This window comes from Halichoeres trimaculatus, unplaced genomic scaffold (assembly GCF_033239565.1).
Source record: "Halichoeres trimaculatus isolate MK-OKI-2021-1 unplaced genomic scaffold, fHalTri1.1 fHalTri1_scaffold_5, whole genome shotgun sequence".
NCBI lineage: Eukaryota > Metazoa > Chordata > Actinopteri > Labriformes > Labridae > Halichoeres > Halichoeres trimaculatus.
In genome coordinates, this window is record NW_027437183.1 from 20823763 (window position 1) to 20847256 (window position 23494).

The 23494-nt window shown below is 39.3% G+C and overlaps 1 protein-coding gene across 1 annotated transcript in view; it reads right to left on the minus strand.

Moving 5' to 3' along the window:
- LOC141790238 (uncharacterized) overlaps positions 1–23494 on the minus strand; it is a 38305-nt gene that overhangs the window by 1503 nt on the left and 13308 nt on the right. Inside the window, exons 6-12 of the mRNA XM_074669968.1 lie at positions 21232–21357; positions 5718–5833; positions 3214–3379; positions 2818–2959; positions 2518–2651; positions 2294–2433; positions 81–156 (exon numbers count right to left, since the gene is read on the minus strand). Of these exons, the coding sequence (XP_074526069.1) occupies positions 81–156; positions 2294–2433; positions 2518–2651; positions 2818–2959; positions 3214–3379; positions 5718–5833; positions 21232–21357 (900 nt within the window). The remainder of the gene's footprint in view (positions 1–80; positions 157–2293; positions 2434–2517; positions 2652–2817; positions 2960–3213; positions 3380–5717; positions 5834–21231; positions 21358–23494) is intronic.

Below are 23494 nucleotides of genomic sequence, written 5' to 3' on the forward strand. Positions count from 1 at the left end.
TAACACAATTCTGATATAAATGAGCTTTTTGTGTCTTTGTTTCTGTTTGTCACACACAGTCACCTCCACTCAACACTTACTTAGCTTTCATTTTCATACTGACTCAAGCGTTTCTTGGACTTCAGCTCTTTTAACCATTGGGGAGAATCCTCCTCGCTGCAAAGAAAACAAGGAAAGTGTTACAGAGCTGATAATGAATGCACAGCTGAAAAGCTTTGAAAGTCATTGCCTCTAATGAAAATCCTCCTGTGTTGTGCTCTAAAGTGTGAATTCTTTCTTTCTCACTTAAATACAGACTGCAGCTCTTCTTCAAAGTCTGTACAGTGGTACCTTGACTTATGAGTGAGAGCCAAAATTTGTGTTACAAGCCAGTTACAGATACCTCAAGGCTAGCGCAGTGAAAACCACAGTGAATGCAGCAACTTCCACCCAGAAGCCCATGCATTACTCTTTTACTTTTAGTAGTTAGCTCGCAGTGGAAGCATCAGTGCTGAGCTTGCCTTTGTGTTTTCAGTTGTTGTACAAAACTTTTAGACTTTATTGAAGAGAAACACCCAGAAAAAGTTGCAATTTGGCGTACAACGGCACTATTTAATCCTATAACACTAAATGTTTCATATTTGACCTCTATTTCATCAACATGGTAAATAGTTTCCTTGAAAACCTGTTCAAACAATGTAAAAAATGTTTACTACCCCCTTCGAGGATTATCATTCCACTGCAGGCAGCTGAAGTTGTATTTTGGCACTTTTCAAAATGGCTGCTCTCATTGGATCATCCACACTATTTTTTTTTCCTCAAGAAAATCATTGATAATTGTCAAGAAGATGTGGTGAAAAAATCATCAAAATTGCAATTCATTTTTTGAGATAAACATTTTTTTGCATTCAAAGGATGTCTTCTTAAAACTTAACTTGAAAAATTGCAGAACTGCACTGCAAAAACTGAAATCTTATCAAGTGTTTTTGTCTTATTTTCAGTAGAAAATTCCTTTTTAGACTCTATACGAGCCACATTCACCTGACCAGTCCAGAAAAATGTCTTGTCAAGTTATTTAAAGACAAAAATGAGGTCTAAGTTGCTCGTAACCAGTAAATAAATCTACCAATGGAACAAGAGAAAAGTTACTTGTATTAAGACATTGTTCTAGTCTCAAGGAAATTTTCAAGCAATTTTTTCTTGTTCTATTGGCAGATTTTTTTTACTGGTTACAAGCCATTCAAACCTCATTTTTGTACTCTTATAACTTAAAACAAGACATTTTTCTGGATTGAAAAGTTGAAAGTGGGTCATATCGAGTATAATAAGACGATTCTTACTTAAAAAAAGACAAAAACACTTGATAAGATTTCAGTTTTTTGCAGTGTGCCCAATGTCTCAAATAGGATACAAAACATATATCATAAACAAAACGATACAACAAAACTTTTGTAAATTTTGTCAAAAAAGGGTCAATAAACATCTTAGTTCCAAAAATTTGAACTCATACACACTATGAGAAGGAGTTTGAAACAGAGCTCATTGGACAGGCTTTTATAGAAAACACCTGCAGACGAAAGTGAGGAAAGCATAAGGAAGCAGGTAAAAGTCAGGGAATAATATTCAGTTATTCAGTTCAGCTTTTCTCCTCCACCCCCACCAGCATCTGAGGTGAATGCTGATCATTATACTCAGTAAAACCAATTTGCTGCTGTACATCCTGTTGTATTGTGTTTTTAAACAACATTTATGGTTTATAAATATATTTGTATCGTTTGAAAACATGTGAAATCTAAAATTGTGGTGCTTTTAGGATGTCTGGAACAGATTAATGGCATTTCAATTTATTTCAATGGGAAAAATTGATTTGGCATATGAGTCATGGGATGATTTAAACATGTGCGTCAAGGCACCACAGTACTTTGCATGCATCCAACTGAGGCTCCATCCATTCTGACAACACTGCTCTAAAAACTTCTATCATTTTGTTGCTACAACTGTTGTGTCTGAGGCAGCGCTTTAAACTCCTAGTCACAGATTAAAATATTTTATAGAATATATTATACAAAACTTTTCATCTCCATACACTAGCTTTGAAATAAGAATCTCACAATAAAGCTAAAAAATAGTGAGACTCATTCAATGTGACAGCGCTTCTCCAGTACAGAGGATTCTTGGCCAGAATAGTCCAGAAGCATGCCGACTGTCATAGAGGATGCACAGCTATTATTGGTGTTTTATGTTTCATACCTAGATCATAAATACTCAGAGAGTGTCAGAGAGTATGGACAATTTTTTAAACTGTGATGCTTACCCATTTTCTTTGCTACCAGCAGGGGGCAGTACACGTGCCGCCCTGGGGAGGAAAGGAGACTTGGGAGAGCGAGAGAGCTGAGGGGAGGAAGCAGATCCGTCTGTTTGATTGTCAGAGTCGCCTCTCTTCTTCAGCTGGGCCTGACAACAGGAAAGAGACACATTATAATCCTATGCCACGCACACATTCAGTAAAAACTCTATAGACAGCAGACGTGGGCTCACCTTTAAAGCTAAAGGGTCCATCCCAGGGAACAGGGCGACCCTCTGAGGCTGAGAGGCGACAGCAGGGACAGAGTCAGCTCCTCTGGCTGGCTCCTCAGAGTCTGAGTCCTCGTCTTTCACCTCAACCTTTGGCTCTGTGACGAGGAGGGGACGGTGCACATTAGTGTCATATGAGAACATACACAGTCATCATTTAAAGCAGACATCAGGAGGCTTCACAGTTAAACCTTCTAACTGCATCTTTTCCAAACACAGGAGGCTCTTCTAATGACAGCATTTTGTCAGGTATTCAGTGTTTACCTGTGGAGTCTCTGTAAGTCCAGTCCTCTGCCTGTTCAGAGCTCTGAAGAGCAGCTCTGGAGGGACGAGACCGAGGGGCTCGTTTCTTCCCCAGCTGGGCTCTGGAGCGAAGAGCGCTGGTGTCCAGCAGGGTGACCGGGGCCTGGACGGTGAAATCACAGAAAGAAAACATCAGTTTAATGTGAAAACATGAGTCCAACAGAGAGCACAATTAACCGTGAAGTCGTGATGCATATCTGCCTCTCTGCTGTGAAAAGACTGAGCTGTTTCTCAGCTTTTGATGACACAAAACTGAGAAGATCTTAAGAAGTCAAAACCAAATCAAAGTATCACTCATGAGAGGACTGCATGTGACATTCAGAGAGCTGAGCTGTGATTCATTCAGTGGTCACTCACATCAGGGAAAGAAAACGTCTGGCTCTCTGAAGAGGACGAGGGAAGCAGGCTGTCCACAGTATCAGCATCAAACAGTGAGGAGGGCTCCCCTGGTGTGTCGGGGGGAGTGGGCTTCCTTGGTGAAGGGCTGAGGTTGCTGTCTGAACTGGGCGTGGCTGGAGTGAGACTGGAAAACAAGAAAGAGCGACAGTTTGACACTTCTTCAAAAAGTGTGGCTGCAGTAACCACAACTCAAATTAAATCAAGTCTGAGTCATTTTTCCTTTTGTTTTTGTTTGTGACTGCAGGAAGCCATAATTTACATGAAGCATAAATAAAACTGAAAGCTTCATTCAGACAGAGAAACTCAAAGAATTGCCACAAAGATATTAACTGGACTACAAAGGGAATCTTTTTCAGTTATTTACATTAACCATCAGGTCTGCTCCTATCACTGTGGTTAGCTGTGTGCCAACATCTGACCACAAGGGGGTCACTGACACACAGAGGGGGTAATGTTTTAGAGAAATCTGGAATTAAATCATGAAAACACATAATAAATATCCAATAAAGAGATAAAAAAAATTAAACCACAAGTTTATAATGACCCAGTTTTCTGGAGGAGAGCCTGTATCATGCTTTTGATACATAAGTAAAAAATACTCACTTACAGGATTAATGTTTGTTTGGATATGATCTTGTTAAAGGAAATGTGTTTTAGTGCGTTCTGATTAAAGTCAGAACCTCTTATCTCACATGAAAGAGCTGTTGCATCTGTTGATATTTGCATTAGTGATAGATCTATCTAGCTTTCTGCCTGTCTATTTGATAGATTTATGCAGAGACAGATACTTAAATAGATCAATGTCTTGACACACATAAACATAAATATGCAAGTAGAAAAGTCGCAAATTTTAAAATCCTAACTTTCTTTAAGGTTCCCTTCCTAATTCTCCTCCCTGTAAAATCCATCTCTACCTATCTACAAAGAAAAAGTGAAAAAGAACTGAAGAATGAAAAAGTTTTTGTCTCATCTTCAGTAAAAACTGTCTTATTAGACTTAGTTTGACATCCACCAACAAGTCTGGAAAATGTCTTATTTCAAGATATTAAAGTACCTGTCAGGATTTTCTCAGTGATCTTGAAAAAGTGTCTGTATACCTGATCTTAATCCGTGATTTTAAATGAGATTATCAGAGCCAAAATAAGTTATGTCTACATGCTAGTTCTCAATTTCTGTAGCCAGGTAGTCCAGGAGCATATCGATTTACGGCAGGTCAAAGTTCTCATGACAACACCACGCAGGCCTACAAAGTTTGACAGTGAGAGGCACGACCCGTTTTTTTTCTCTGCTGAAAAGGATTTCTTGGTTTAATTTTGTAGTAGTGGTGGACACTGGAGCTGTACTGTCAGACAGAAGAAAGCTAAACAGGAGAGTGACAGAGCACGGGCTACAACGGATGGGCTAAGCTGTGTGTGATAATGTTCACTCCAACCCACAGTCAGCAGTCATTCTGCAGTTGTCAGTTCAAACTTGAGCGTAAATCAATAAAATGAAGAGTGAGGTTACATTAGCTCTGCTTGGTAGATGACTGGCAGGGCATAGCTAACCAGGATTCACTAATGTTACATGTTGCTGACATGTTTCGGAGCACCGGGCTGTGTGTAACATGAAATATAGCCTGGTAATTAAGTACAAACAACTTGTGTTTGCAAAGTTTTTGTGTTGTCATGTTTTGAACAAAGCTATGCAACTGTAAAACAGCACATCGCCTTGCCACTTTACATCCAGTAAAAAGTTGTTTTGAACAATGAAAAGCACAGTTTAAAGGAAGATCTACTCTCCATTTATTAAAAAAACAGAAATGGTGTCTGATTTGCTTGTAATTAATTAAATTGAGAATTGGTAAGTAAATGTCCTTGTGAAGCTTCTCAAATCAGAATTTTGTATTATAAGAAAATAAGTAATTTTCTCTTACGTGATTAGCAGATTTTTGTAGTTTTCAAGCAATTCAGGCATATTTTTTTTTCATCTTGAAATTACACATTTTTTTCTGGACTTTTCTGGCAAATGTGGCTCATATTAAGGCTAAAAACAATTTTGATTAAGAATAAGACACACCTTTGCTTTGATTTCATTTTTTGTTGTACTTTAATACCTATCCACGCAGGTGAAAATTTAATGATATATAATAGACCACAATTACTGACAGGCTTCAGAGTGACATACTTTATTCAGCATTCAGCATTCAGCATTAAGCAGCCCCATCATGATTACAAAGAGACTGAGTCCAACTACCAGCTACTTTAGACCAGTTGGGAGGAAAATTAAAGAAAGAGCTAACATTTATCCACCACACACAGTGTGGATTTCACTGTGCTTTGTTTTCTGATACAGCTTCGATCTAATGCACCCACTGTGGATGTGTTTAAATACAGTTCAGCAATCAGATGACTTGTGTTGTTTTGCTCATGTAAACATGAAACTCATTCCTTGATAATAAAGGCTGTGAAACAGATATTTACCTGTCATCAGTGCGCAGTCCTGTCTCCCAGGTCCCATACTGACTGTCAGTCTCATGGACCGGAGTCTCTGAGTCCCTCGCCTCCTCTTCACCGCTTACAGCTTTTTTCTGCTGCTCCTGAAGAAACACAGAAGGATAAAACAGCCAATGAGTGAGGGGGAAAGAAGTTTTTTTGAACGCTGATCAATCTACTGCGATTTTCTTGTCAGAAAAGACTAGAACGTCTTTCTTTATGGCATTATTGCAGGGACCCTCGATCACTGACAGTAAAGTACATCAGCAGGTCATTTCATGCCATCCCTGCTGATAGAGCTGCATCCTGTGGATCCTGAGCAGCCCGCAGAGCTGCGGTAAGACGGATAATGAAAGGTGAAGAGATGAGTTAATGGAGAGCAGGGACAAAGACAGAGATGGTGGGTGGGTGATTGAGTGTGTGTTTGCTGTCTACTGAACCATGCCTCTTTTAATGAGGCTGCTACAGAGGACATACTGTCTCAACGCCACACAGGGCTCACAGACCCGTCTGCACATGAACCAACAACCCTGGCCTATATAGAAAAACAATAGAGCGAACTTCTGTCCTCTGATGCAGCCTGAGGGGTGGACACAGAAATGTGATACACCTGGCTCTGTAATCGCCCAGGTTCACTCCTGGTGTTTATACGAGGGGCGACGTCAGATCAGAGCTCTTGTTCGAGGTTTGTGAAAGATCTCCTTGTTTTCTTTGAACACACAAGAGCAGAGACACAACAGGACAATAGAAAGAGCCAAATGGGGACACAGAGATCGAACAAACCTCTGAGGAAACGTGTAACTTTTGAGGAAGAAAGTAGAAGGAAAGTTTGGTGGACAGAGAGAGTAAGGAGGAAAGTATTGGAGGATGTCATTCATCAGGAAAGCCCTTCCTGGAAGGGAAAAGACAACAGAGAGAACAGTGAGAAAGGCGTTTAGGAGAACTCCCTGCGTTGGACAAAGTGCTTGTTCTCGAGTTTATCTTCTCCTCGAGGATTTACGGCGCTCACACTTTCCAACTTGACATCACAGGGTCACACCACTTATCCTTAAATACACACACTTAAAGTCTCCTTGGGCTGACAGTAACGAACAAAACCTCCAAATCAGGCACTGTAAATGACAGACTCAACAAATGGAGTTTAAGACAAGGGACACATCTACCACCATGGCCTCCTCACGTAGGGGCAAGTTAGGGCTGGACCACAGGAAACTGTTTATACAGAATCTATTTAAACCAAGGCAAGACTGGTTAGTGGATCTGTGCCAGTTCAGATGGTAAGACTCAACAATCATGGACTCCAGAGTTATATTATTCTGGTAGATGTCAAGCAGAGTAGATAAAACATCAGTCATCACACATTAGGATACTGAAATACATACTTTTTATATTTTTCAGGGTAAAAAATGTGTGTCTTGTCTATCAAATAACATTGCTAATACAGCCACACAAGTGGATCCTCAAAAACAAGGGTACAAGGGGCTACAAGCGGTAATTAATTTCATTACAATATTAATCTGAAAAAGCAAGAGGAATAACAGGAATCGGATTATTTTTTATCTTGAGGTGCCCAAAACAAGTAAAAATCTGTCAGTCTACAATTCTTAATGACCAGGTGATCCTTTGAAAACTTTGCCAGTCCAAACCCCCAATATGTTCACTTTAGTTCAGTATTTAACAGATGATAACAGGAGAGAATGAAGAAAGCATTTTCTAATGAAATGATTTGGAGTAATACTTCAACAACGACCGATTTATGAAACAAAAATCCTGTTTTTTATGTGAATGGCCTCATTTTTTTCATCTTATAAAGAAATCCTATAGAAACCCTGAATCGAAGAAAAAAAATCATTCAATTATTTACTGCAGTATGAAGAGAAGTATTTGATTAACAGTACATTTATAAGAAAAAGCCGAGATGATACAGTGCTCGATGGACTGTGGCCAGGCTGTAAATGCATTATCCATTAAGGCCCATTAAAATGCTAAATACCACAGGATGCTTAAACTGATGGTGGAGAGCTATATGATCGAAGTCTGTTTGCTGAGGAAAAGTCTTGAATCTCAAAGTACACATTTTCTTTATTTTTTCGTTTTCACTTTGCGAAATGAATCCATTCACCTGAACAGGGTGGAATCAACGTGTTAGGGATGCACCGCTCCAATCCTGGTTTCCAGTATCAGTTTGATACAGACTCAAAAAGTTAGATTGGATATCAGTGGCAAAGAGCTGATTGAAAGAACAAATCTGTGCAACAGCAGCTCAGCAGTTGGGAGATATTTCACTTGTTTCTACAACAACTCTGATGACAACTTGTGATACGTGCAAATTTCATTCCTCACTTTTCCACGGCTAAGGTTTACAGGTAAACTGTGTGTAATTCCTGGAGATCCACTCAGCACACAGTTACACATTCATAATCCCATAAAATAAGAATACAGTCTGTAAAAATATGATTTTAACACTGGTGTCGTAAATATATTTTTGTTCCAATTTGGTTCCAATAAACTTAGAAAAGCCTGAAGTTGTGGGAAAAGAAACACAATTCTCAGCTTCATCCCAATATCATCCCCAATAGTATGTTCCATGAATACTGGTGTCAAATGATTACTGGTATCTGCAGATAACAAAGCGCTGATAGTGATACTGGTATCAGGACTTGAAAGTTGGATCAGTGCATCCCTGGTTTAATTTAATATGACTTTAACACTAGTGTAGTAACAAGAAAAGGCAGTTGTAGGTCTTTATATTTATCACACAGCTCTATGACAAACACAGTACGTGCAGAGAGTGGAACTAAGAGGATTTTGTAGCTGAGAATGCCACCAGACAAATGATGTAGTATTACCTCAGTCGCATGGGAAGTGGCAATGCTTTCAACCAATCAAATGATTGCTTTGGTATCCGGTGCGGCCCTTTAAGGTTAGATAGGTAGACTTTGTACCCAAAAGAATAGTGCCTACATGCATGACGGCATGGGTCGATTATTTACTACTTTTAAATATAACACAAATGCCTTTACAAGTGAAATTTATCACTTGGTTGAGACACAACATACGTCTCTAGTTGGGTCATTTAACTGTATTGATACTTTTAAATTGTTGGAGTACCTTTCTCACAAATAAAGGCTCTAATGGACATTTCCTCACACAGCATCCTAACAACACACTCATCTGTTCCTGTATGTTGTTGAACTTGAGCCTCAGTAGTTTTTACTGAAGCTTGAAAACCTCAATCTGCTTTAGAGTGTATCCTGTAGTCCTGTGGTTGTGAAAGACTTGGTCGTAAGCCATCTCTCTTCTACCTGTCAATGATCATCACTCTTCCTGTTGTCAAAACGCCAACAACTCCTAGAACCTGGCTTTGATAAACTCAGGTGATAAAAATTCCTATGGTATGTGTGTGCTGGTGTCACTCAAACTTAAACACACCCTGAACACACCTTCAGCCGATCAGCATACAGGGCGAGCTCTGCTGGAACATGTTGGAGAGAGGCACCATTATACAGCAGCTTAAAGGAAGAGACTCAGAGAAGGCCAGTCAGAAGACAAAACATTTAAAAGGCTTATTCACAAAGTTGAAGCTTCTTTCATTCAGATAAAACAGCCTCTGTGCTAAACTTCACCTGAACTCTTCACAGTCAGGTGAAGTCTTTGATCAACGCCTTGTTGAAGGAGTTGATTAGCCATTAAATGAGCATCAATAAAAGAAGAAAAGGCTTTGGACACTAATAAGGCTCTACTGAGCTCTACTATCATGGGAAATATGGTCGATGAAGGAGGTCCATGAACCAACAGGTCCAGTCACATTGATTCATTGCCGTCAGGAGCAAGGCTTTTCCTTAATAACATTAGCAATAGCCAGCTTGCTCGAGACAGGAAGGGTGTGTCGAGGGAAACAACATAACAAAGAGCGGATGAATGGAAGGATGAAGGAGAGAAAGGGCTGATCACCAAACGGAGCTGAGTGACAATCTGGAGAGGAAGGGGCTGGGGCCAGGTCTTGGAAATTTCGACTTGATAACACACCGATCATAGAGTGACACACACACAACTTGACCGCACACACACAGGATGGAGAAATAGACTGGTTTGCTGGAACCTCCACACTTAAAGAGAAAGTGACTAATTGCATTGCTCACATAGCAGAAGAGCTTTTCTGTAAAGCACCGAACATATGGTCTTTCATCGGAGCCAAACACACAGGCTGAGCTGCCACTGCAGAAATAAAAAGTGTATTTATATGAACACAACATCCATGGCAGAAGCTTATAAACCAATTACTGAACTGTGAAAGAATGTGTGAGCATCTATCAGGGCTGAGGATGGTGTGATGAGCTCATCCAGGTTATTGAAAATGGGATCTGACGAGACCTTCTCAAATACAGAGAGACTATTATAAGCTGTGAAAACACGTTCACTCACAACATTACACTCTCAGAACGTCAACGCTCCTCTTTCTCTTCTCATCTGCTTCAATCAATCCAGCCAGGGTGGAGTGGGAAAATATGCCCTGCGTGCACTCGTGTACACAGCAGTAATCAATATCAATATCCTGCAGATATTCAAAACAACTGCTCCCGTGAGCACTAATCTCATGTCAACAAATGGGTCTGCTGGCCGCATGTCAGGGGGCTTAGATTAAGACGAACTCTGGCCGGCCAGCCCAACAGTGCTGTGTTATTCTTTCATTACATAAGTGCTTCATGCAGACAACAGAGCCGTACAAAGCAGCAAGTAAGGACAGAGAAAGAATGTAAAAGACCTGACTCGCCTTAAGAGTTCAACCCTGGTCCTGACTTTAGAGATTATTTTCATTTTTCTGAGTCTGTGGGGTTTCTCAGGTCTGTAAGGGCAGAAGAGTGAAATGAGGGAAACTCAGCTTCATTGTTTGATAAACTGTGGTCCAGTGCAATCAAACAAGGAAAGAAAATCCACCAAGTAGATGATTTGAAGATTCAAAACAAACACTTCATTATTACACAGACTGACATTTGAGATTTGAAACCTATTTAGTCAGTTTTATGCTCAAAGGTCACAAGTATGATAGAAGTGGTTCTGATTGGTTAAGCTCATCAATGGTCTCTATCTTTAATAAAAACAATGAATCAATTTTTAACGCCCGGTGGACATAAAAGTTTTCAGGTTATACTTCAGCAGTATGTTATAAATAATAATAAAATAAAATGAAAAATAATATAATCGAAGGGATTTCTATAAGAAGCCCTTTTTATGTTTTGTAACAGCTCTGTGTGAAGAAGGCTCATCATGTCACATCTTCATGCATCTATACTGATCTGGAATCAGGGTAATACTGATGACCTTACAGGGAGTTACAGTGTTACGGCAAAACAAGATGTGAACACACCTACGAGGAGTTTCACTCCAGGGATGATTAAAAAATGATTTTATAAATGAATAATAGAGTATCTCATGTGACTTTAAGTGTTTTTACTAGCTCCTGATTAAGATGCAGTACAACCTTCATACAGTGGAGATCTGAAAGCTGTCCCTTTTGTCTATTTAATAGTATAATACTTTTTAGTAATGCATATTTTTTAATAACGCATTCCTAACAACAAAACACACCCCAAAAGATTCAAAACTTTAAAGAATGGCAGAGACTTCTGCGCTGCCAAAGAGGTCTCTGAGGAATTTCTGTGTAGCATAAATGAAAATGAGATAAGGTGCAAACTTTGCTCAATAAAGCTAGAGTACAGATTAGGGATGGGTACTGAGTAAGATACTTTTATAGGTACCAACTGAGTTCTGACAAAAGTACTGAGTACTGATTCACATAAAATCAAAAGATACCATGTCTAGCTACTAGGGATGGCACAATATCGGTATCGGCTGATAAAAGCTTAAAAACACATTTATCAGTATCTGCAGATATGAAAATTTCTGTCGATATGCACAGCCGATAAGGTGCTATTCAGTTAGGATTATTATCATTTTCCATCTGAAAAATAAGCTCCTTAAATAAAATGTAGCACTTCATTTATTTGCACTGCAGAGCTCTGTGTCTGTCACCAGGTTGTTACAGTAGCTCTAAAATAATCAAATGCAACTTGGTTATGTTTAAAAATGCATTGTACATTTTAAGTTCATGTGATCTAAAGAAATTATTTTTCTGTATTTCAATACTGAATGTCTTGAGTTTGAAAAAATAATACATTTCTTATTTATGGTAAAATCAAATGTTTTTTGTCTTGTTTTATGTGTGTTTCTTAAACAAAAAAGACCGTCACAATAAGAGTAACATATAAATTCCAGTACAGGATAGACTTGGCTTTCTTTACAGTGAAAAAAACAAACAAACTTGTGATTATCCGTATCGATATCAGTATTGGCCAAAAGGGGTTTCAATATATTGGCACATCGGGTATCGGCAAAAATCCAATATCGTGCATCCCTACTGGGTACCTACACCCACCCTTGTGGCTGTAAGTGAGTGGAAGAGTAGGCAAATTTCCATGCTGGACATGAACACAGCATTACAAGGTTATATATTGAAGAATAAATATGTTAAATTGAAAAAAATATACTTTATAATTTAAAGAAATTATAATTTTTACCACATAAACACAAAAAAGTACTGAAAATTGGTATCGTTAACTACCAGTACCGATTGCCAGGTACCAGGCACCAGTACTGTATCGTTTCAAATGTGAAAGGTACCTATCCCTAGAACAGATGATATCTTATACATAATATCTAACTAGCTTATCTATAACAACTTCACAGTCATTCAATGGGTCTCTCCTTCCTTATGTCTGCCTGGGTGACAGGGAGCTGCTATAAAGATCCACAAATGGTTAGCTGTCATTACTGAAAAGGTTTTTTTTTTTTTTAAATACCCATCCCTACCTCTCACACACAAACACAAGACTCTGTAACATTCACCCTGAAGGTTAGTCTTTTCAGTGCTGTAAATATTGTGTCTTCACCTTGCAATATGAAAAGGCTACTGTTCAGAGACACAAACCTCCCAATAAGCAAAACTGTAGAAGACGCCAGCTGTCGAACAGATGTCAATAATCATATCCATAAAAATCCAACTCTATATAAGATTACAGTACATACTTGAGTGATAATTCAGCTACATTTGAAGGGCAACAACCATCTCCTAAAGACAAAAATCACATTTGAAATAATAAAATATGTTAAGTTAAGTTAAATTAAGTTTGGCCACTTGGTTCAGGCTCATGCAAAAAGTACACAAATTTAAAAAGTAAACAAAACATGAATCACTTTGAGCTGCCACACAGCTCCACGTTCCATTACCTGTTAAAACAACTATCTGAAGCAACACACTGCAACCATCAGTACGTTTTTGTGATGTTAAGAACCACAACTTAAGTCCCCTTTAACACTTTCTCAGGAAAGAAGAAAAAAAGGGAAAGGTGTGCTTTACACGCAAGTTTGAAGGTAGATTCTTGGCCAACTGGTCTCCTAAGGACAGACAACTAGCCTCATCAGTGGGGATCTTACAGAATAGAGCCACAGGTAAAACAGCTTTGCTAAGATACAAACTGTCTCAAAAATCAGCCGGTATGTTGTTGATCATGGTTTGAATATACCGTACTGAAAATTTTAAAAGCCAGTTGTCTCAATCTGCAGTTTCCTTTAATCCATTTTCTTGCTACAGGAAACTATCAGTCTGTATCAGCCGTCCTCTTACTGTCGTTCAGCCAACACCAGCCCACTGGGCACCTGAATTACATCAGGTGATGTTAAAGACTAACTGATGTCAACACAACAGACCACCACACTGACGCCGTGAAAACACCTCTTATCTTTAGAAGCTGTGACTCATGAAGTGTTGTACGGCAGTTCAGCAAACAGGCGTAACCTAAAGATAGGAACAACTTCACTGTAATGTATCCTCATCCCTGCATAAGTTTCTAAATCTGTCCCTTACGTTGAGCACAGACCTGGTGAGATGTCAGGCTGGAGATGAGAGACAGAAAGACAAATACTCAGACATTTGTTTCCTTAAAGTCTTGAGCAACACAAACAGATTACTCTAACTCTGCAAACGCTATCAGCTATCCACTTTCTGTTTGTGATGCCAGAGCGTGTGCCTGATTTCAGGGCTACAACAATGACCTGAAGAACCAGTATAACAACAGCTCTGCTAAACAAAGAGAAAGACAAAGAAAGGTTTACGTTGCGCCAAGGACAAGATGGAGAGCTGGTGAAAGCATGAAAAGAGATCGATGGGAGGCAGATGGAGAAGTTCTTGACGTGTTTGGCTGGAGACCAAATAGTTGACGACAGAGCAGCTGTTAACACACTGACTCCACACACCGATGGACATTTCTGCAAAATGACTAGAATTCCACTTGTGCTTTATTTAACTCAAACAGATGTTAAAGTTATGCTGCTGAGCGTTTAGTCACAGCTAACAACAACTCTACTGCTCAGTGACTTCTACTGGTACCTGGTAATATTTCTGATTACAGTGTGAGACTAGTCTCAGTGCTGAAAGATGCTCCTGTGTTTGTGTTTACACTTCAAATGTGTGTGTTGTCTTACAGCAGTGGGGGTGTTGGGTGCGGTGCGTCTGCGTAAGGACAGACGTTGCTGGCTGCGCAGTGAGAACCTGCGGATGGACTCCCTGCTGCGGGAGGCCAGCGAGCGCAGGGAGCTAGTTCTCTTGAAGTCCCCGGATCCGTCCTCTCCTCTGGTGGACAAGAGGTTGACGACTCCGTGAAGGGAGCGACGGACGTTTCCCACCCATCCTGACACCTGAGAGTGGGCCACGGATATCTTGTCCCCCAAATACTCCATCACAAACAACCACTGGCAAGAACAGCTGAGTCAGAAATGAGTGTGATAACTGAGCTGTGACTCTTATTACCGCGGTGACAGGGAGTCATTAGAGTCTGGTGATGCTGGAGAGTTAGAGGTCCAGGGACAATGTCGTAGGTGTTCCTGATGTTAGTTGCTGGGTCAATACTGCAGCGAAGAAGGTGACAGAGAACAACAACACAGTTCAGCCAGTCCAGTGTGAGGTTGTTTGTGTTGTTTTCTGTTTACAGCACTGCAGCACAGACAGGACAGAGTCTCTCCTCAGGTTCTTTTCTAAATGGCCCGTCTGCAGTGCAGTCCCACTAGAGCCGTCAGGACTCAGTTTCAAGTCATCACTGTCAGGGCTCCAGGCTGTCGGTCTGACACGAATTGTGAAGCTTTCTTAACGTCTATTTCGATACACACGAGATACCCTTGCTATGAGATGCTTGGCACACCAATCCAAGAGGGTACAGAAAGGTTACGTGAGGGCAGAATGTGCTAGTAGTAATGCAGGGCAATACTCTGTGACTGTCTGAAAATCTGCTGCACTATGAACCAACAGGTTTCTGTGCCATGTTCCTCCAGCTCCAAACACGCAAACTACAAACAACTACTCAGGTATAAAAGAGACAAGCTGTTATAACTGAATCACATGCTTAACATGCCACTTATGTTTGGAGCAACATTTAATTATTGATTCCCGTCATGAAGATTTACAGTGCTTACAGAAATAAGTATGAAAACTCTCTGACACCAGCACTAATTCTCCAGGTGTGATCTCAGTTTCAATTACAGCCGACCTGACAGATCTCCAGGAGCCAATGATGATAGGTTTCCTCCAAAACAAGGCCCGAGTTAAGAGTTAAACAATCCATCCATCAAACAAGGCTTCATTCCTGCAGAGCCTGGCACCAGGATACCTTCTGGCAAAAAGCTGCAGGACAGCTGGTAGCAAAAGAAAAGCTGTTGTAATCATTTATATTCCATGAGGAGAACCAGAGTGCAACCAATGCTGAGGCAAACAGAGGAGACAGGAGAGTGTCCTGAAGAGGGAAGGTAAAAATCCAGAGGAACAGAGAGGGAATGTTTCTCCCCTCGCCTTTTTCTGCAGGTACGGGCAGGTAGGAGAAAATGCGTCAGCAGCGCTGCTCTCTGCACTCAGCGCTGTAGGACTCTCCGTCAAGGAGAAACTGGGTGGAGAGAGGGAGTGTGGAGCAGAGTCAGAGAGTGAGGGACGGAGAATGGGAGGTCCCTGAGTCAGAGCAGGAGGGAGGGGAGGGGAGGGGAGGAATAGGGTGATATATGTTCTGCGGTTCTCAGTCGCTTCTGCCTGATTCAGTTGCAGGCAGGCTGGTCAAATGACCCAAGCAAATACAAATGAAAACAAAAGGATGGGATAGAAAAGTAGCTTACTTTCAATTACTCTGCATTCTAATTAGATGGAGGAATCTGGAGAAAAAGGAGAGCTGGCTTCATGTGACACTATCATACAAGAATGAGCGCACGCACACAATGCTTTTAAACTAAAATTAGATCCATTCGAGATGCATGAGAAAAAAGACAGGTGTGGCTCGGGGAGAAAGTGAGATCATACAAGCATCAACCAGTTTGTCAGCACAATGCACCCAAAGCAAGAATCACAACAGCAGAGTGGATGTTTGTTTAAATCTGGCTCAGAGTCAGGCCCATGCAAACAACAGAACAGACTCAAAGCTCCTCCTGATATATGCTACCAAGTTAAACCGGTTTCTGTCAGACCCAGAAAAACCCACGGCAGGCGTCTCCAGAGTTCAAAGACCTAATCAGGAAATAAACTGGGACAGAGGGGCTCATAAAAACTGGATCCCTGTCCACATATGCCCCCTACAGGTAATCTGATTAACTGTTCTTTGAAGTGCTGCACTGAGAAGAGAGTCTGCTGTGCAGGGCTCAGTTTCATCACAACACAAGCTGACCTCTCTCACGTACTCCTCAGGCTGAACTCCTGCCTCCATCAGGTGATTTCACTTTGAATGACATAATGATTCTCACATAAAACATGTTGAGATGACAGCAGCACCAATAAGTCTTTAAAGGTACAACAAAATAATTCAACTTCTGAGCTCATATCTAGTCTTGTCATTATGGTAATTAAAAAAAACTTAAATTTAAGACAAAAAATGCTTAAAAAGAAAAACTGTTTACATTCTGAATATAATGTAGTCCTTAAAAAATTTCTGAAGCAAAAACTGCTAAATTCACTAATTCTAACTTCATCTTTATGAGTTATTTTTGGTGGACTACATGTGAACTGTTTATCATAAAAAATATATATATATAACTCAAGGGGCTTATTTATACTATTTTCCATGATTTTACACACCACAATGAATAAAATAATTAAAAGAAATAAAATAAAATAAAAGATAGAATTTCTGATGGAAATAAGAGCTGTAAAAATAATTCATTAATCATCTAAGGAATTGAAAATTTATTTAATATATTTTATTAGGTGGTTCATTGAGTTGATAAATTTTCAAAGTATAATTATCCAAACATTTGCTCATTCAAGCAAATTTAATGCAATAAATTTATATAAATTTTATAAAAAATATTTTTTCTCTGCTTTTATTAAATAAAGAGTTTTGGGATTTGTAGGACAGAGAAAGAATGTGGTTTTTGGGAAAGAGATGAGAACTTTTGCACCTTTCCCTTTGGCATTTTTTATTAGTACTGCACGATGAATCGAATCACATTCACAATTAGAGAATGTGCAATTATATAATCACACAAAAGGCTATGATTTACATAAACTACCAAAGTAAATCTTCTGTTTGGGGATACGAATGGATCACGATTTGTAAATAGTGACTGCAGAGGAGGAAAATGGGTTATCGATGGGCTATCCACGCCCCTGCGTACCTGCAGCAAGGTACGCAGGGGCGTGTCCATACTTTTTAGACTGGGGTGACCTAACCAGGGCACTGACTTATGCGGGGGGGACTTGGAGTTTGAGAACCTGCATTCCAATAAATATACCCCATTTTTCAATTATGAACTACAAATAGGGACTAATAGGCTACCGCACTTACTAAAAGTGATTAAAACCTGATTAAAACTTAATTAAACCAACATATCAAACAAAAAAAATCCCAGAAATTTAAAATAGAAATCAAACTGAACAGTAAACTGTAATGCACTGAAAACAGGCTTTTTTAGCTGTACTCTTAAAATACAAATGTTTAAAATGTATATTTGTGTGTTCTTAATTGAGAAATACTTAATTTCACAGCTACCAATAATCTCTGCATCCTTTTAGCAAAGCATGTAGCCCCTATATTACTAGTCAATGTAAAAAACAACCGCAATATTGTCCCAAATAATCACAATCCAATAATTTTGCATAATCATGGCACTGTTTTACTTTAAGTAATTCATAATGAAAATATTTGTTACATTATTTAATAATAACTACAAGTTGTAGCCCTAGCAATAATAGCAGTCGGAGTCTCATCATCACATCCTCTCATGGAACAAATACATGACTTATCACAAAAAATGAAACCTTGATTCAGGGATGTCTAAATAGTTTCCTCTCATGAAAGTTTCCTCATCTAGTTTGATCTAATAAATCAAACAGATAAACAGGGAAATGGACAGAAACACAGATTAAGAGACTGTTATATACCTGATTTAGCCTATTACTGCTCCTAATTTCCTTTATATTCCTCATACTCAACATCATCTGCTGGGAAATGACTCATGACCAGCCATCACTTCCCCTCCTCTGCTGACATCATCAATCTGAGCGCACTCGCATCAACAAACCAACGAGCAACCACACAAAGATAATAACAGAGTGCAGACAAAGCTAATAAAGCATAGTAAGACTCCCTAACACATACTTTTCTAGAAAGAGGACTTCAGTTCTTACAGATACACTCACCACTGATTACAACAGAATTAAGCTGTGACTTACCCAGATACCGTAGTGAGTGAGGCAGCATGACCAAAAGTAGAGCACAGCTCTCAGTACGCTGTCCATCTCTGCTCTGCCCCTCTCCTGAGCCTCAGACTCTCAGAGCTCGACTATGATCTCATCGGAGAGAGTCTCAAGATGCTTCCGGTGAAAATAAAGACGTAAGGAGAAGAATGTGAATCGATATCTGCTGCCCCTCATGAATATTGCCATCCCACATGATTTCTAATCCCTGCGGAGGACGAAGCTAAATACTGAACCAGATTTAGGCACCACGTGTTTTCTTGGATTAGGGTTAGAGGTAACTATCTTTGTAACTTTGGAGACCAAATTAAAATACAAGACAGTTATGGAACTCTAAGAGTTGTTATTTTTGAGGGTGTTGTTTTGTTCTATTAGGCTCTTATCATTTTAATTAGACCATAAAAAATGTTTTGTTACAGATTACACACTGGGAGCCCTCTAGCATGGAGAAGTACTAAAGGCAGAGCTCGTACCTGAAGAACAAATAACTGAAATGGATTAAAAAGTGTGTCCTGAAGTCCAAAAAATTGATCAAATGAATGCACCAGGGAGATATGCTTCTTGCATTCAAAATGTTTTTAGCCATAAAAGAAGGTGGTAACTCAGTTTAATGCAAACATTTACATTACTGTAACTCCACGCACACAACATTTACATTTTCAAAGAACTTCTTGTTTTCTATTGATTTTAGTGAGCCACTGGATTAAAAAAAGAAAACTGTTAAGTGTAATGCTGATTTTTTCCTGCTCATACGCTTATTCTTTATTATTTCCTTAAAACAAATATGTGAATAATTTCCCTTTGAACTGTCAAATATTAAAAAATCTTGCTGTGGAGAACGAGAACCAAAGAGTCTATTTCTGTAGCATGCTCCTGATCAACTTATCCATTACAGACCTGGTGGTTAAAAATGGCACTTTAAAAAGATTTTGGAAGAAATCTCTCTTTGTGACCCCTACGAGTAAAGTGATACTTCTCATCTCTTTGTCGATCTTGCCTTTACATGTTTATTTTGTGTGTTTCTCTTTTCTTGATAGATTTTTGGGGGACTTTTTTATGCTTTTGATAAGAAGAAAGGACAAAAGAAAGGGTTAGAAACTTAAAAGGAAACCATCCAGCAGTTCTAACCTCAGTACTTAGGACACATGTATTAACAGTTAAGCTAAACTTTTGTCCTATTTTTTTAATTTTACAAAAAATCAAACTCTGCTCTCAGTACTCAAAGATTTTTTTGTATTTTTGTGCAGAAAATGTTTTTCAATACTGGAAGTCTGTGTGCTGTAAACACTTCCACCTAATACTGACCCAGATGCAGCAGTAATGGGAAGACTACTGGCTTACTAGCTTTATTAAAAATAAGACAAAAACTGAAATTTAAGCAAGTTTTTGACTTATTTTCAATAAAAAATGTCTCATTAGACTTAATATACACCACATTCACCCGACAAGTCCAGAAAATGTCTTTTCGCAAGATGTTAAAGGACAAAAATGACACCCGAGTTGTTTAAGAGTAAAACAGAATTTTGCTAATAGGTTAAGATAAAAGTTCTTGATTAGTCAATTGTAATAAGTCATTATTCCAATTTCAAGAAACTAAACAAGAAGAAATAAGTAATGATTACATAACTAGTTCAAAGATATTCTTCAGGTTGATCATTCACTGTGTGCGTTGATTTTCTTTGGTGTACAAACACCACGCGGCACTCCTTGATAAATATATTTTTGGCACTCAGCTTAAGTTTTGTAACCATCAGCACTTCTGAATGGCCTTACAGTAGGTTAACAAAAGACTGAACATATGAAAGAAAGACAACAACAGAGCTGACAGCAGCAGCCAGGAAACACTCAAACACCAGGAAGTGTGTGACACTCACAATGAAATACAGCCACTAGGTGGTGGTAGTGATCTTACACCAGTGGTGACTTAATCTAGGCTGTATCACAGCGAGAGCTTTGCAATTATGAAACACAGCATACTGAGCTTTTGTGTTCCTAGTGAGGACTGTCTACCTGAGCCTACACTTAGAGGCTCAGTGAGAAAGAGCTGGCTGAACTTAACCCCACATATCTGATAAACACTGTTTATAGAGACCAAGATGAAGATGATAGTATGTGTTTATGTTTAGTGTGCTGCCGTAAATAAGAAGAGAACATTTAGACAACCCATTTTGAAATGGTAAACGATCAAAAACTTCTTCTCACAGCTTTCCCTCAGTCATGCTGTGAGGCCTCAGACAAACCAGAAGTGAAAACACTCACTCATTAACCAATTGACTAATCCAATCCTGAATTACAGGCCTGAGAAGGTTGTTTGGTGGCCACTTATTTAGATCATGACGTGGGATGGGTGGAGGTGAGTCAAGGGAGTCGTGCCATCGTCATTAATCACTGACTCTTTACAACCTCAGCACAGCGGCATTGAGCTGTCAACGCTCAGTCAACTGGCTGCATTCCACCCTTAACTACTGTCTCTCCAACATGTGAGACGCTCTCTAAAAGACACACATAATAACATTGACACCATGCACACAGATTTACCGCCTGTCTCCACTATGTTATGTGAGAAACAGTTCAGATGAAAACAATGAGGGCATTAAAACACTCACAGCCAAATATCAAACTGGGGCAAATATTCAGGCAGCAGTGTTCAATCTCTTTGAGTTAAATCTCTCCTGGAACCCAGTGTTAGTGTAGTAGAGTTCAAGTAGTGGCCTCACTCACCCAACTGTGGCGGTCCTGCTCTCTGTGGGCGCTGCGACTCCTCATCCTGGACAGACTTCCCTCCACAGCACTGCTGGACGGGGCCGATCGCCGGGACACACTGCGGGAACGCATCCTGTTGAGCTCCTGAAACAAACGAGGAAGGATCGTAAAGACACATCCGCAACATCTACCACAGGTCTCCCCTGAGAGCACCACAGGGCTAGTCACACTCTTACTCAATGCAGACAAACTAACACTTAAAAGCATAACTTTTCATTCATATAAACAAGTGTATAATTCATTCATACACTTTTGCTTTTTTAAAGTTATTTTGGGGACTTTTATGGCTTTAATTGGAGAGGACAGGCCAGTGGACAGAGCAGGAAAAGTGCTGAAGGTTGGACTCAACCCTTGTGTGGCACGCAACCTCGACGACAAAGCCATACTGGCGCCCCCATACACATCTGTTTAAAATATTTTGGCATGTACTGTTCTTGTTCATGTGTAACATCCTACATCCTTCACACAAATAGAGCAGGAAGATTCTATGAGATCATGAGAACTGAGCCTTAATAGTCAGTAAAAATAAGTGATGATTACCATTGGTTAGTTTTCAGTCACATTCTTATTTGTGTGTTTTATCACAGTATCTTCTGCAGTCACCTTAAAGAAAATACACTCCATAATCATAACTTCTGTCTGTTTGACAGTTGTTAAACGTCTCTGCTGCTTTTGTAACCTTCTCTCATGAGGCAGACTCAGTTGTTAGGTAACTTGTTCTACTTTTGTGCTACTTTCCTCTGGTCTTCATCTTTATCCTCATGGCTCTGCAGAGGTGAGGGATGACTGAGCTCACACATGATGGAGACTCATGCTTAACAAATAGAATGCCCATCAACTGTCGTTATAAATACTAGCTAAAAGAATCAAACTTTTTCAGGTCTTTCCCCATAAAAAAAAACACATTTTAGGTGAATATGGTATTTGGGGCATGATATGTCTCTGTAGAAGATGCTTTGTGTTTTCAAGTGTTTGAACAGGAGCATGAATCAAATGTGTTGAAACCTGTTGTAGCTTTTTGTTGCTTTACCTTTTATCATGGATTAAACTCTACTCATGTCATGCTGACTGGTGCTCTGTGCCGTTTCATCTTTAGCATTAACACAATTATACAACTTGTAGAGAACACAAAGTGTTTTGTAAGTAGCATATCGTCTCCTTCCTAAAATAACGTCCTAATGTTGGTAGCTACCTCTGGTTACATCACCTTTATCCTCATTTGATCAGACCATGTGATTCTACCCTTGTAGTATAACCAGCTAAGGCAAGAGCGTGACTCGGGCCGTTTTATTTCGCCAACGTCTAAAGAAATGGGACTATCTCACAAATTTTTCAAGACAGATGCTTCAAGAAGACAGAAAATCTAATGCTGGAGTTATTTCTAAAATTAGGGCTACACCATGATAGAAGATAGGCCATAAATATTGCAAAGTTATTTGGTATAAGTAAAAATGACAATGACTTTGTGTTTTCATTCAATGAAAACCTCAATATAACACAATATTATGTATAATCTGCCTGCTGTGTTGTGTTAGACAGCGTGCGCCATTGTTGTGGCTTTCTAATTGATATGTTATTAGAGATCGTTTTGAACTTAAACTACAGTGTAGATTCCAGTTAAACATTAATGTTAATTAATTTCTAAATATTGTTGAAGGTTGAAGTATATTGTTGCAGCAATTAATTGTGGTTAGTTGGCTCGATTATTCTACATTATTAAAATAATAAAAATTAGGGCTGGGCAACGATTAAAACTTTTAATTGTAATTAATCATATGATTTCCCTGATTAATCATAATTAATTGCATTGTAAATTCAATATCTAATAATGAATTCAAAAGCAGTGTATAGTGTACTTTTATTGGAATGTTCTGCCATATGAACGAAAGTGCCATAACATCTGTCACGCAAACACTAAATCAGTGCTTGTTATACAGTAATAGTTCAATCACATATTTAGTGCAAATCAAATTTACAAAATGTAAATACAAAATTAAAGCTTATTGCCACTGCCAGGGCATTAAAGTGATACTCCGGGATGGAACAAGTTGGGTCCTATCACAAGGTTTAGGGCAGAAATTACCCCTACAGCAGAGTTTTTGTGCAGCAGAAGCCCAGAGCACTCTTACCAAACACCCCCTCCTCTGCCGGTTTCCTCTGCACTCAGACGGGGCCATTTTTTACTTGACCAAAAACACAAATAAATGGAATCCCACTGAAA